This window comes from Bos javanicus, chromosome 1 (assembly GCF_032452875.1).
Source record: "Bos javanicus breed banteng chromosome 1, ARS-OSU_banteng_1.0, whole genome shotgun sequence".
Lineage (NCBI taxonomy): Eukaryota > Metazoa > Chordata > Mammalia > Artiodactyla > Bovidae > Bos > Bos javanicus.
The window spans coordinates 122,284,801-122,299,650 of NC_083868.1; the positions used below are offsets into that span (position 1 = coordinate 122,284,801).

At 37.1% G+C, this 14,850-nt stretch overlaps 1 protein-coding gene across 2 annotated transcripts in view; it reads left to right on the forward strand.

Moving 5' to 3' along the window:
- The window catches only part of PLOD2 (procollagen-lysine,2-oxoglutarate 5-dioxygenase 2), a 120,748-nt gene that overhangs the window by 51,332 nt on the left and 54,566 nt on the right, over positions 1 to 14,850 (forward strand). For both annotated transcript variants that reach the window (XM_061419251.1, XM_061419258.1), the window contains exons 2-3: positions 1,966 to 2,057; positions 5,416 to 5,552. In XM_061419251.1, the coding sequence (XP_061275235.1) occupies positions 1,966 to 2,057; positions 5,416 to 5,552 (229 nt within the window). The remainder of the gene's footprint in view (positions 1 to 1,965; positions 2,058 to 5,415; positions 5,553 to 14,850) is intronic.

The following is a 14,850-nucleotide window of genomic DNA, read 5'->3' on the forward strand; positions in this document are numbered from 1 at the left end:
TAGTGAAACAGTGGAAACAGTGTCAGACTTTATTTACTGGGGCTCGAAAATCACTGCAGATGGTGACTGCAGCCATGAAATTAAAAGATGCTTATTCCTTGGAAGAAAGTTATGACCAACCTAGATAGCATAGCATATTGAAAAGCAGAGACATTACTTTGCCAACAAAGGTCCGTCTAGTCAAGGCTATGGTTTTTCCAGTGGTCATGTATGGATGTGAGAGTTGGACTGTGAAGAAAGCTGAGTGCCGAAGAACTGATGCTTTTGAACTGTGGTGTTGGAGAAGACTCTTGAGAGTCCCTTGGACTGCAAGGAGATCCAACCAGTCCATTCTAAATGAGATCAGCCCTGGGATTTCTTTGGAAGGAATGATACTAAAGCTGAAACTCCAGTACTTGGGCCACCTCATGCAAAGAATTGACTCATTGGAAAAGACTCTGATGCTGGGAGGGATTGGGGGCAGGAGGAGAAGGGGACGACAGAGGAGCAGATGGCTGGATGGCATCACTGACTCGATGGATGTGAGTCTGAGTGAACTCCAGGAGTTGGTGATGGACAGGGAGGCCTGGCATGCTGCGATCCATGGGGTCTCAAAGAGTCGGACACGACTGAGCGACTGAACTGTACTGAACTAAACTGATAATACATTAATGCTATGTATTTCATTTTCAATCATTGTTTATTGTTTAGGAGATACTTAACACTGTACATTTTTTCTTATTGATAACAGTAATTGAGAGTCAAATGACATAACTCAGTGCTTGCTGCTGCTGCTAAGTTGTTTCAGTCCTGTCTGACTCTGTGTGACCCCATAGACAGCAGCCTACCAGGCTCCCCCATCCCTGGGATTCTCCAGGCAAGAACACTGGAGTGGGTTGCCATTTCCTTTTCCAATTCATGAAAGTGAAAAGTGAAAGTGAAGTCTCTCAGTCATTTCAGACTCTTAGTGACCCCATGGTCTGCAGCCTACCAGGCTTCTCCATCCATGGGATTTTCCAGGCAAGAGTACTAGAGTAGGGTGCCATTGCCTTCTCCGAACTCAGTGCTTAGAATGTCAAAAAGACATTTTGCTTTCTTAGTCCACTGGTCCTCTCATACCCTAAGGTTTAAAAAAGAAAATGCTCTAGCACCTTTGGCGTTTTCTGATGTGTTTGTTTCTTTTTTGCGTTTGCCCAACATGTCTTTTTCTGATAAGCATTTTTCCTTAATAGCTTCTATAGGTAATTTGAGATGACTCCTTAAATCTGTTTTCTTCTATTAAGAAGAGGTGTTTTGTTAGACTGAAAATAGTAATCCATTATAAAATGATGACTCAAAGCTGTGTATTTACTATGGCAGTGTTGATTTTGGTTCTTTTTATTCTTTAATGAAAAAATAAAACATTGAAGGTGATATAAATATGGATTTTATAGACTTCACATTTACAAACATTCTTTGATAGGGAAAATACTAAGATTCTAATTTGTCATAATTTATTTGAAAAAGTTAGGATTAATCTCATGATTGGATCTTTTTGTTTTGTATGTGTGCTTTGAGGAATGTAATGTCCTTCTGAACCTAACTGATGTTTGTAATTCATCAGCAATGATTTATAGGTGACAATGAAGCTGGTTGATTAGATAATATGTAGGAGAGTTGGTCTTTACAGATAAAACCTTGTGCCATTTTGGAAGTGTTTCTCTTAGTGCTGAAATCGTCCGTTGAGGGCATGCTTTATCTTAAATATTAATGTACTTTCTTACCATTAAAATAATTCATTATTTGACAGTCTGTCATTTGGTAGTAATATAACCAATTTTAATTGCCTAGTTTTTCAACAGCTCTTTGTTTTCTCTCATGTAGACTGACAAACCAAAACATTCCCATGGGTTTAATGAGGTCTCTAATCACTATAGTGATCTCTGTAAAGTGTGAGTAGTTAGCCTCTTGGTAAACTGTCTTATGTTATTCCCTCTGTCTTTGCAGATAAATTATTAGTCATAACTGTAGCAACAAAAGAAAGTGATGGATTCCATCGATTTATGCAATCAGCCAAATACTTCAATTATACTGTGAAGGTATGGTATATCTTTTAATTCATGGAGATTTTAGACTGTGTGCTTGAAGTACGTTTTTCATAGTGAAAACAATAACAATAGCAACATGATCTATAATCCACAGGAGGGAGATGAAATTTGATTACATAATTGCTATTAGTTTACACTTACTAGATTGTTTTAAAGATAGGTTTCGGCCTTGTTAATACTCTGCCACTCAGACGATAATTTCCTAGTATTCGCTAATGTTTTGTAAAAACATGTTTTATATAACAACAGAAGGATATTTAGAAGGATATATATACATATATATTGGAGAAGGCAATGGCAACCCACTCCAGTACTCTTGCCTGGAAAATCCCATGGATGGAGGAGCCTGGTAGGCTGCAGTCCATGGGTCGCTAAGAGTCAGATATGACTGAGCGACTTCACTTTCACTTTTCACTTTCACTTTCATGCATTGGAGAAGGAAATGGCAACCCACTCCAGTGTTCTTGCCTGGAGAATCCCAGGGACGGGGGAGCCTGGTGGGCTGCCATCTACGGGGTTGCACAGAGTCGGACACGACTGAAGTGACTTAGCGTATATATATATTTGTTTTAAGGAGTCTTGTATGGGTATAACATAATTAAGATTTGATAGTAATTTTTTTCAATATGAAGATTTTTTTTTTTTTTTGTAGTGGGTTTATCTACCTTGGTATATTTCTTCATTTAGGAGAACTGGAAACATTATTGTGAAGCAGATACTCTTTCTGTTCCATTATTGGGAGGTACTTTTCTTGTTTTTTGTTTGTTTTAGAGGAATTTAGTAACATTATAAAAGGGCTTTATAACATCTCTAGGAGAATATCTTATTGATAAACGGTCAGAAGAAATGGGAAATTTGGTAGGACTAGTAAACTGAGCTAGGAAAGACCTGCTTTGTTTTTTTTAAGTTATTTATTTTTTAATAGAAATGAGGCTTTATCAGCTAAGTCTTTTCCACATATAGAGGAGAAGAGAGAGATATCCCAAGGTAGGAAAACAAACAAATGAATTTAATACATTTACACAACAAAACAGTAAAACTTAAAAAAGCAAGGAGAGAGAGATTGCTTTTTGCTTAGGAAAAAAGTGAGCTGTTCTAGTATATATTATAATGCACAAAAAAGATAATATTTGCTACATAACTGCTAGAAGACTAGGTACACATGTTAATGTAAAACAACTGTTAAAAGAAGCTGACTTTGCTAAAGAAACAGATCTAGGTGTTTAATATAGGATAAAGGAGAAATACATTAGAGAAGTTTGTTAGGATACAGTATTTCCTACATGGAAATGGAGAAAAATTATGGTAAAATAATTCTGAGATCCAATGAAGGACATCGTAAGGGTTCAGAATGGGGAGAGTGTGGAATATTTCTTATGTGTGAGACACTGTTAGGACCTTTATACATGGCATGCTGTTGATTCATTATATAAACCATGTAAGGTAGATATTACTTCACTTATAAGTGAGGAAACTTGCCCCAGGGCATGTAACTTTAAGGGGTCAAATCTTGGACCCCAGCACCCTTTCTCTAACTCTGGAGGTTTTGATCCTCCTGTAGCCTTTCCATTATATGATTCTGAAGATGGACCCTAGACCACCAACATCAGCATCAGCTGGGAAATAGGAATGAGGTTTCTTAGGCTTCTCCTCACCTTCTGAATCAGACTGGGAGTTGGGCCCAGCAATCTGTTTTAAGAAACCCTCTATGTGATTCTGATGCATACTAAAGTCTGTCACACTGATGGAGTGGAAAGAAAGTAAGACTAGAGCTTAATCAACACAGCACTACACAGAGTAGGTGCTCAGATATTTAGGCCCAGTATTACTGTAGTATTGGAGAAGTCTAAAGGGGTTGTGGAACAGAAGTATAACAAATGTTAGGGCCAGAGGAAGCCACTTTTTAGGTCAAGAACTAATGTTCTAATAGACTAGCCCCAATATGAATCCAAATTCCCATACCAGTGTTTCTTTCTCCCTTCAATATAAGTAGTGAGGAAGTGCTAACTAGGGATCTGAGGCTGGGAGTCCCACAAGCTCTACCAGCCAGGCTTGTATTTGGCTCAATGGTAAGTAAATTTAAAATTAATATTTATTTTCTAAACTACTTTTATATTTTTCTTTTGTATTCTTAATTTGATTCCCTCTGAATTCACAGATCTTTTAGTACAGTGACCCCCAACCCCCAGGCCACAGACTGGTACCAGTCTATGGCCTGTTAGGAACCTGGCTGCATAGCAGGAGGTGAGCGCGGGAAGCTTCATCTATATTTTCAGCCACTCATCGCTCACGTTACTACCTGAGCACCACCTCCTGTCATCAGCAGCAGCATTAGATTCTTGTAGGAGCATGAACTGTGAACATGTGAGATACCTTGGTTGCATGCTCTTATGAGAATTTAAAACCTGATGATCTGAGGTGGAGCTATGACAGTAATGCTAGTGAGGGGAGTGGCTGTAAATACAGATTATATATCTTATTCTATATCACAATATAAAAACCATCCCCAACCCCGGTCCATGGGAAAATTGTTTTCGATGAAACTGGTCTTAGGTGCCAAAATGGTTGGGGACCACTGTGTTAGCAGATCCTTGTTTCAGGAGCTTCAGACTTCGTTTTGATGAAACTAAGGTCCAAGGTGTGTCTGTGGCAGAGGGGCTCATAGATTTGTTTCCTGCTTCTTCACAGCCTGGTGCATCAGCAGGCACACAATTCAGGAGGCAACTGCTGAGGCTGAGCAAACAGAACCCAGGATGACTGTAGGCTTAGCTCTGAGTAATTGTGCTTAGGTGATTTCTTGCACTGATAAATAATTAAACTTTTGAGGGAAACATAAGCTTAAGATTCTTAAGGTAGGGAAGATGGCATTTCACCTGATGCCCTCTGTGTTTCTTGGGATGACTGATTTGGTTTCAGCAGGGAAACAGATCAAGGGCCCCATCCAGGATTCACTGAGCTTCCAGGGCTCCCCCTTGTTCATCAGACAGATTTCCTGCCAGATTGAAAAGTAATCTGGAAAGTTTCTTCATTTTCTTTCCTTTTCATTTCAGTCTGAATAAAGAGAAATAAGATGTGAGAAATACTTTCTGTGGCTTCCCTCACCAATCCCCAACTTCCTTGGATTAGTGTCTTCTTTTGAAATGTTAAAATTGAGAATGACATTTTATGGGGTGGATAACATTAAAGAATTATGACCTGATCTAGGCATCAAGTTTTTTTCTGTCTAGCATCATGAGCATTTAAAGAGTGATGCTATGTTATATTGTACAAGCTGTTGGTGACTTCCAGTGTTTATAACACTTCATAACCTGAGTTTTGCCCGGGGATAAAATGTTGATTTGATTTATAGGTCCTTGGTCAAGGAGAAGAGTGGAGAGGTGGTGATGGAATTAATACAATCGGAGGGGGCCAAAAAGTGAGATTGATGAAAGAAATCATGGAACATTATGCCAATCAGGAGGATCTGGTTGTCTTGTTTACTGAATGGTAAGAGAAACAACCCGTGGCTTTTTTTTTTTTTTTTTTTGTCAATTGGTGCCATCCTTTTGGAAGACACTTTTTTTGTTGTTTTTAATTTAAAATTAAAAAAAAAAATGTTTGGCTGTGCTAGGTCTTAGTTGCAGCGCACAGATTCTTCATTGCAATGCATGGGCTTCTCTTTATTTGCAGTTCATGGGCTTACTTGCCCCGGGGGCATGTGGGATCTTAGTCCTCTGATGAAGGATCTAATCCATGTCCCCTGTATTGGACGGGTGGATTCTTAACCATCGGACTGTCAGTGAAGTCCCGAACATGTGGCTTTCTAAGTCTGTACTAAATTATTTTAAAAGAGTTGAAATTCACACTTGCAGAATATATATTGAATTATTTTATTCACAATGAATCATTGTTTTAAAAAGTAGATATTATTCATAATTATAAAACCATGGTCTGACATATTTAATTAACATGATCAAATTTGATGAGTTATCATAAATACCAATGGGAAGACAGGGTATAGGCTAAAATTTTTGTGAAAGTCATGTCTTAACCCTGATTTGAGATAGAATAAAGATCATATTTAACCTTTATATTGAGAGAGTAACTCAGTGGGTTCTGGTTGTCCAGGAGGAAATATATCATGTAAAGTATAAGTGAAAAATTAAAAAAAAAACATGTTTAATAAGAAAGAAAAATCTTTCTAATATGTAAATATCTTTTCTTGTACTAAATGTGAAGTGTCTGCTGTGTTTCCTTATCTTCTTCTTAGGTATTTAATAATGTCAGTTTGTCATGAAGCAGTATTGGTAGACACCTTTTTTTCTACCATTTTCCCTACATTCTTTTTTATTTTTTGGTTATCATTTTAAATCTCCTTGCATTTTCCTCTTTAAGTTAGGGAAGTTTCTATATCTTTCCCTCAATTTGAAAGTCCAAAACCACAAATTATTACAGATGAAAATAAGAACAGTGCTTTTTATATAAATTTTAAATAAAGGCAGAAATTTTGAATTGAAAATAGACATACTGGAGTTCTGATGCCATCAACACTTACAAATTTTGAAAGGTTCATATATGTGCATCTTTAGAATTTCCCTATTGTCTCCCAGGAAAAAATAAAGTTCTGCTTATAGTTACTTATTCTTGCAACATGAGATTGATGGTTAGCTTGTGTACCAAGAAGTTTTCTACAAAATCTATTATATATATAATCTATTTTATATATAATCTATTATATATATAATCATATATATATATATATATATATATATAACCCTTAGGAAAATGGAGCAGGATGTTCATACTAACCGTATTAAACATTGAGTATGTTTGGTTTAAAATTACCAGCCATTTTGGTCAGCTTGAATTTGCCACATGTACGTTTTGATTAGGACTTGAAGGCAAATTCTGCTTGTAAAAGTTACCACATATGAGCCAGTAGTGGTTTTGGGTTCCCAAACCTCTTTCTGCATTTTAGGAAGAACTCCTTTTCCTCACCCTTTGCTCCTTTATCAGACTACCCTTCCCATTTAAGGGAGCCCCCTATTTAAGATTTAAGCTTCGAAGAAACTGGTTTAGTAAGGGGCCAATTGGTTTCTGATAAGACAAGGGACACTGTGAGATATCTGAAGACTGCTTGAGGTTGCTTTTATTTATTTAGTTGATACTTTAAGACCCAGTATGACCAAAAGATAACAATAGCCTTTTAATGAAAGATCCAGTGTGTGTCAGGCACTATGTTTGGGATATATCAGTGAACTGAGGATAAAATTTCTTGACAACTGCCTCTGTGAAAAGAGCCAGCTAACTGAAATCATGCATGCCCATCTCCCCAAGTTCTAGTCAAAGAAGCAGCAGTAACATTTTCTCTTTCATGACTCACCATATCTGTCTTCCTGGAGAAACCTAGGGATGATGAGACAGTAACCAAGATAAGAAGGATGGACAATTGATACCACTTTAGAGCTCTTTTCTTTTATTTATTTTTTCCTTAAAAGACAGTACCCTTTAAAAAATATTGTGGGCAAGTGATCAGTACAGTTGAAATTGTGGGTAATCCAAGATCAGGGAGAAATGAATTTGACTCTAAATTATTTGAAAAAGGAAAACCATTTTACAATAGAATTGTTAATCTCCTAATTAACCTTACCTCCAGTTAAGGCTATAGTTCAGAATATACTCATTTTAGTAAATCAAAACAATTGCTACTTGTTATGTGAGTTTTTAAGGACAATTTAACTGTACTAATTAGTTTTATGGAAGTATAGGTCACTACTATATAAAAAAATACCAAGATTTATGTAGTTAATAGTTTAAATAGTCTTTAAGAAAATAGCTTTGTTGAGATATGATTTATATACCTTGACATATGCTCACTTTAAGTGAAAATTTCAATAATTTTTTTTTAAATTTACAGAGTTGTGGAATTATTGTCACTGCTTGATTCTGGAACATTTGCCATATCTCAAAATGGTCCCTAGTGTTCATTGTGACAGGCTTCTGTGAATTAATTTGAAAGCAATCTTATAACATCACTTCCATGCGAATATGTATTCTAAACTGACTTTTGGATGAACATTTAAAATTAGAGATAGTGTTCATAAATATACTAAGTTAAGATTTACCATATTTAATTTAGATGTAAATAAATATTTAACAAGGGTTTGGGTTATTCTTAAAACAAAATGAACACTGAAGCTCTTCATATGAGAAAGTACCACAAACTTTTTTTTCAAGTTACTTCACCCTGCAGTGTGTGTGTGTGTGTGTGTTTTATTGCAATTAAGACGCTTTGTGAAATTGGCAATCTCCCCTTGATTTGAACAACTATTAGTATATGTAATGGATTTGATGACTTTAACAGACTGGACAAAGTATGATGAGCTCTTTTGAAGTAGGCTCATAGAGATTTTAGGGAAAAATATTGTAACATGCAACTACCATTCTAGTTTTTAAAAAATTCAGTCTACCTTACTCCTACCATTATTTAGCAAGAGCTTATAAATTGCAAAGTCAATTCCTTTATCTTACCTCAAAGTCATAAAGTTAACTATCTTTAAGCAAATACTTCAATGAACCAAGGAGTTGCTATATACCAAAATCGTGGGGTAGATATTTTCAGAGAGGAAATAATCATTTTGGTGAGTCCAATAACCGCCACCAAATATGCCTTTTAAATATTTCATATATTGGGATTCTTTCTGTAAAAAGCACATCTGATTAATGACATTTACATTCAGTGCCACCACAAAATATAAATTTCAGCCCACATCACAATCTGATTAAGAAATGGTTTGTTGATGTTTGTTGGAATAAGAGAAAACAACACTTCAAAACATTGATTTTTTTTACTTTTAGTCAGCTTATGAGGCACTCACTTAATTGCTTATTGAGCTTTTCACCTTTCCAGTTTGCTTCAAATGCGGAACAACTATAGAATGGTCTATGTTGAGTTCTTCAGCAACTTCCTGTGTAGTTTAAGAGGATCAGCTTCAGTGATTCTCTCAATTGGTCGTTGTCATCTTCCAATGGCCTGACACTGAACTCCTTGTCTTCGAAGCTCTCATCTCCTTTGCAAAACTTCTTGAACCACCACTGCACTATACATTCAGTAGTGGTTCCTGGGCCAAATGCATTGTTTATGTTGTGAGTTGTCTTCATGCTTTTTGACCCATTTTAAACTCAAATAAGAAAATTACTTGAATTTGCTTTTCATCTCACATCATTTCCCTAGTCTAAAGTAAATATAAAATAAAAAGCAAGTAATAAGTCTTTTGCAAAAAAACTAAAGCTAGAAATGTGCATTCAAATGATGTATAATATAACCACATTTATTTAGAATGACCAACCTAGATAGCATATTAAAAAGCAGAGACATTACTTTGAGAACAAAGGTCCGTCTAGTCAAGGCTATGGTTTTTCCTGTGGTCATGTATGGATGTGAAAGTTGGACTGTGAAGAAAGCTGAGTGCTGAAGAATTGCTGCTTTTGAACTGTGGTGTTGGAGAAGACTCTTGAGAGTCCCTTGGACTGCAAGGAGATCCAACCAGTCCATTCTGAAGGAGATCAGCCCTGGGATTTCTTTGGAAGGAATGATACTAAAGCTGAAACTCCAGTCCTTTGGCCACCTCATGTGAAGAGTTGACTCATTGGAAAAGACTCTGATGCTGGGAGGGATTGGGTCAGGAGGAGAAGGGGACGACAGAGGATGAGATGGCTGGATGGCATCACTGACTCAATGGACGTGAGTCTGAGTGAACTCCGGGAGTTGGTGATGGACAGGGAGGCCTGGCGTGCTGCGATTTATGGGGTCACAAAGAGTCGGATATTACTGAGCGACTGAAATGAACTGAACTGAAGAGTGAATTGCATTAAAAGATGGAGAAGCATTTTTCAAGAGGCAGAAGTATTATGGATGCTTTAAAATTATTTGTGAAGATTTTTTTTTCTTCATTTGAAGAAATTAAATGACTTATAAGGGCAGGAAAGCATCCAAACTTTCTAAATTTCAAAGATAGAAATTATTTTAAAATTTGATTGTTGGTTAGAAACTGAAAATGCTGCTGCTGCTTTTGATCTTTCATGTGTTGACCAATGTTTGTTTCTTTTAGCTTCTACTTAAATATTAGAAAAAGTGACATCAGTGAGCAGATTTTTCACTTGGCATTCAGAACACGTCTTGAGCAAAAACTTTGACCCAGGTACTGAACTTAACACTATAGAAAAAGAGATACACAAAGATGCCACCCTCAAGGATCTCATATTGTACTAGTTCTTCAGACAAAACTGAACCGACCTAATTTAGAAGAAAAATTTATCTTCGTGGTCAAACATTGGCATAATCTCTTTAGAATCATTTACTTTTAGAAAATTGGGAAAGATTATGTTTTTATTGTATCATTTTGCTAACTGTTTGTGAACATAGTTTTTATGATTTTGTCATTGTTATAAGAAATATAATTTGTATTTATTAAAATTCTATAGGTGACCAGATCCTATCTTATTTTGGTCTATGAAATAACCATGTACCTTTCATAATTTAAGCTACATCACCAATATGCCTACATTTTATATTGCCTTACATAGTTTGTTGGAGAGGGAAATTGCAACCCACTCCAGTATTCTTGCCTGGAGAATCCTGTGGACAGAGGAGCCTGGTGGGCTGCAGTCCATGGGGTCACAAAGAGTTGGACACGCACACGCTAGTAAAGTAATGCTCAAAATTCTCCAAGCCAGGCTTCAGCAATACATGAACTGTGAACTTGCAGATGTTCAAGCTGGTTTTAGAAAAGGCAGAGGAACCAGAGATCAAATTGCCAACATCTGCTGGATCATGGAAAAAGCAAGAGAGTTCCAGAAAAACATCTATTTCTGCTTTATTGACTATGCCAAAACCTTTGACTGTGTGGATCACAATAAACTGTGGAAAATTCTTCAAGAGATGGGAATATCAGACCCTGACCTGCCTCTTGAGAAACCTATATGCAGGTCAGGAAGCAACAGTTAGAACTGGACATGGAACAACAGACTGGTTGTTGGAGTCCATCGAGGCTGTATATTGTCACCCTGCTTATTTAACTTATATGCAGAGTACATCATGAGAAACGCTGGGCTGGAAGAACCACAAGCTGGAATCAAGATTGCCGGGAGAAATATCAATAACCTCAGATATGCAGATGACACCATCCTTATGGCAGAAAGTGAAGAGGAACTCAAAAGCCTCTTGATGAAAGTGAAACAGGAGAGTGAAAAAGTTGGTTTAAAGCTCAACATTCAGAAAAACTAAGATCATGGCATCTGGTGGGAAATAGATGGGGAAACAGTGGAAACAGTGTCAGACTTTATTTTTGGGGGTTCCAAAATCACTGCAGATGGTGATTACAGCCATGAAATTAAAAGACACTTACTCCTTGGAAGGAAAGTTATGACCAACCTAGAGAGCATATTCAAAAGCAGAGACATTACTTTGCCAACAAAGGTCCGTCTAGTCAAGGCTATGGTTTTTCCAGTGATCATGTATGGATGTGAGAGTTGGACTGTGAAGAAAGCTGAGCGCCGAAGAACTGATGCTTTTGAACTGTGGTGCTGGAGAAGACTCTTGAGAGTCCCTTGGACTGCAAGGAGATCCAACCAGTCAATTCCAAAGATCAGGCCTGGGAGTTCTTTGGAAGGAATGATGCTAAAGCTGAAACTCCAATACTTTGGCCACCTCATGCGAAGAGTTGACTCATTGGAAAAGACTCTGATGCTGGGAGGGATTAGGGGCAGGAGGAGAAGGGGACGACAGAGGATGAGATGGCTGGATGGCATAACCGACTCGATGGACGTGAGTCTGAGTGAACTCTGGGAGTTGGTGATGGACAGGGAGGCCTGACGTGCTGCAATTCATAGGATCACAAAGAGTCGGACCCAAATGAGTGACTGAACTGAACTGAACTGAGCAGCTAACTAATACACATAGTTTGTACAGAAGACAGAGTAAAATTTTTCTGAAGGCAAAGCTTTTTAAGATTGATGGCTGTAATTTTAACTAATTATGGCAGATTTATTTGATAGACTTCTTCTTGGCAATGAGGACAGTTTAGGTTTGCAGACACAAAGAACCTAGTCATTAGCAATGGACAATATTTCATTAAATTAGTATGAAGGAAAGCCAAACACATCAGAGTTTTCAGTTTCTACATGGCTTTTTAATTTTTTTGCTTGTTTTTGAAGGAAAGGTTAAAATCTTTAGCTGTCACTTAAACATATTGCATTGCCTTCAGCCTCATCCATGATGTGAAATATGATTAGGAATTACATGGGAAATCAATGACTTTAAAAAAAATTGTCCAAATATTCTTATTAGTGTTTACTGAGTGTATTAGTGGGTATGTTGGAGTAAGGAAGAACCAGACTGTGTACAAAAAAAGGATTGGTTGTTTGTATATAGCTTGATAAATGGTACTAATTTGTCTACTTTTTGTGTGTAGACATAAACCAGATTTTCCCCAAACCAGATTATCTACAAACCAGATTACCTACTCCTTGAATCTTTTTATTTTGAGTAAATATGTATTATTAAGCATCTGTTATTATGTAAAATATGGTGCTAGTTGCTATGGTTGGATTGGTGGTGGGGCAGGGGTTGACTGGGACAGAAATCTTGCCCTCTGGAAAGGCTTTTCTATCCATAGATTTGTATGTGTTTTCTGGCACAGCTACATAATAATACTAATATTACATAATAATAATGTAATATTACATAATAATAATGTAATATTACATAATATGTATATATTATTGTAAATAGTATATTGTATATAATATGTAGTAATATTATATAATAATGCTACATAATAATAATAATATTATAGGTACATAATAATAAATGCTGGGGATTGAAAAAGCTTCTTGCTTTCTTCACGGATTCAATGAATACTTAGTTGTGTGTGCACGTGTGTGTGTGCTGTCACTTCAGTCGTGTCTGATTCTGTGTGACCCTATGGACTGTAGCCTGCCAGGCTACTCTGTTCATGGGATTCACCAGGCAAAAATGCTGGAGTAGGTTGCCATCCTTCCTTCAGGGGATCTTCCTGACCCAAGGATAAAACCCGAGTCTCACGTCTCCTGTGTCGGTAGGCAGGTTCTTTGCCATACTTACTGTGCACTAAATATGTATCAGATTTGAAAGTTCTAATGTTGCAGAGATGAATTTAACTGTCATTTACAATTAGAGGAAGATTTTCATTTAAGCATTTGTTTTACAAGTAAAGAGACTGATGCAGAGGCACCAAGTGATGACGACTCGTGGTCCCACAGAGTCTCTAGCAGCTTGAGCAGCTTGAGGTCTTGCCACAGTGTCTCCTTGGCTGCCCTGTCTGCTAGGAGTTACCTCAGGACTTGGCTACTCTCAGGAAAGTGTCTGGAGAAAATGACTCTCCACCTGGGCAGTGTCCTCATTTGACTGCTACCTCATCCCAGCCTCAGTAGGAGTATTATATTCAGAAAATGAAATTATATACCATTAAAAAAATCCTTCCAGTAATTGTTTTTAAAATAGTCCCTACTTTGTCCAAGTTTATTCCTTCCCCTTCCTTCAAAATTCCTATGATAAATTTAATCATTTCTCTTGTGATTATTTTGTAATTTATTCTGCAAGTTCAACTGAGTAGACATTTTCAACTGCTTTATGAAAATGAGGTGGGAGTGGTTCTATAGTATTGTTTTTAGCATCAATTATCTGTGAAAAATATAGGTATGTATTTAACATGAAGACATGATTAAAGAGAGAATTATCAGGTGTATTGCTTCTTGCATGCTTCATTAGACTTTAAGCTTTTAAAAACCAGCTGCTAATAGTTTGGGTAATCATAACTTTTGGCTTAAATTTATATCAGTGATGATGAATAAAGTGTGGGTTGGGGAGGAACAAATAAATAAGATTAGGAAACACTTCTGTTGTTTTCCTCTCTGACTTAGGGGAATAATACACAGATGAATAAACTGGTGTATTTGGCATGTGAAGGAAGACAATGCAGTTTAGTATAAATAGTCACTGCTGGCATGAAGTTCAGTTCAGTTCAGTTGCTCAGTCGCGTCTGACTCTTTGCGACCCCCATGGACTGCAGCATGCCAGTCTTCCTGTCCATGACAAGTAGAAAATGAAACATTCTGTGGAAAAAGAGAGGAAAAGAGTTGTGGGGATTAAGAGGATGGAAATGATCTTTTCCATTTATGCTGTTCACGTAGAGGTTTGTAGAGGAAGTGAGATTTGGATGAGGGTGAGTGGTTTGGATCCGATTGGGAAAAGATGTGCTAAGCTGCTGAAACATCATGATTAAAGACATGAAAGACAGATCAAATAATTCAGTGTGACTTCAGAACAGGCTATTTAGTAGAAAATTAATGTGAGTCTGATTCATTTAGACTTTATTTTACAGGCCAGGGTTTGGTAAGCTGTAGTCTGGCCCAGGCTCTTTTCTGTAAATACTTCTGTTGTAGCACAAGTGTGCTCAATTATTTACAAATTGCCTATGGCTGCCTTGTACCACAATGGTAGAGTTGAGTCATCCAGCAGAGACCATATTGCCCTCAAAGCCTAAGGAATTTTCGCTAAAAGGCTAGATAGTAAATATTTGCTGAGTCCCACTTTAGACCATAGTTCTGATCCAATCAAGGGACTGATCCAGTCAAGGGACTGGCACAGAAAGGTTTTCAGGAGAGTTTATCAGATGGTCCTTATTAGAGGGGATGGGTGATAGGGAGGCTTATAAGATTTTTGAATTAATCTAGTCCAGTGTCTTGTAGTGGGAGTGGAGAGGCT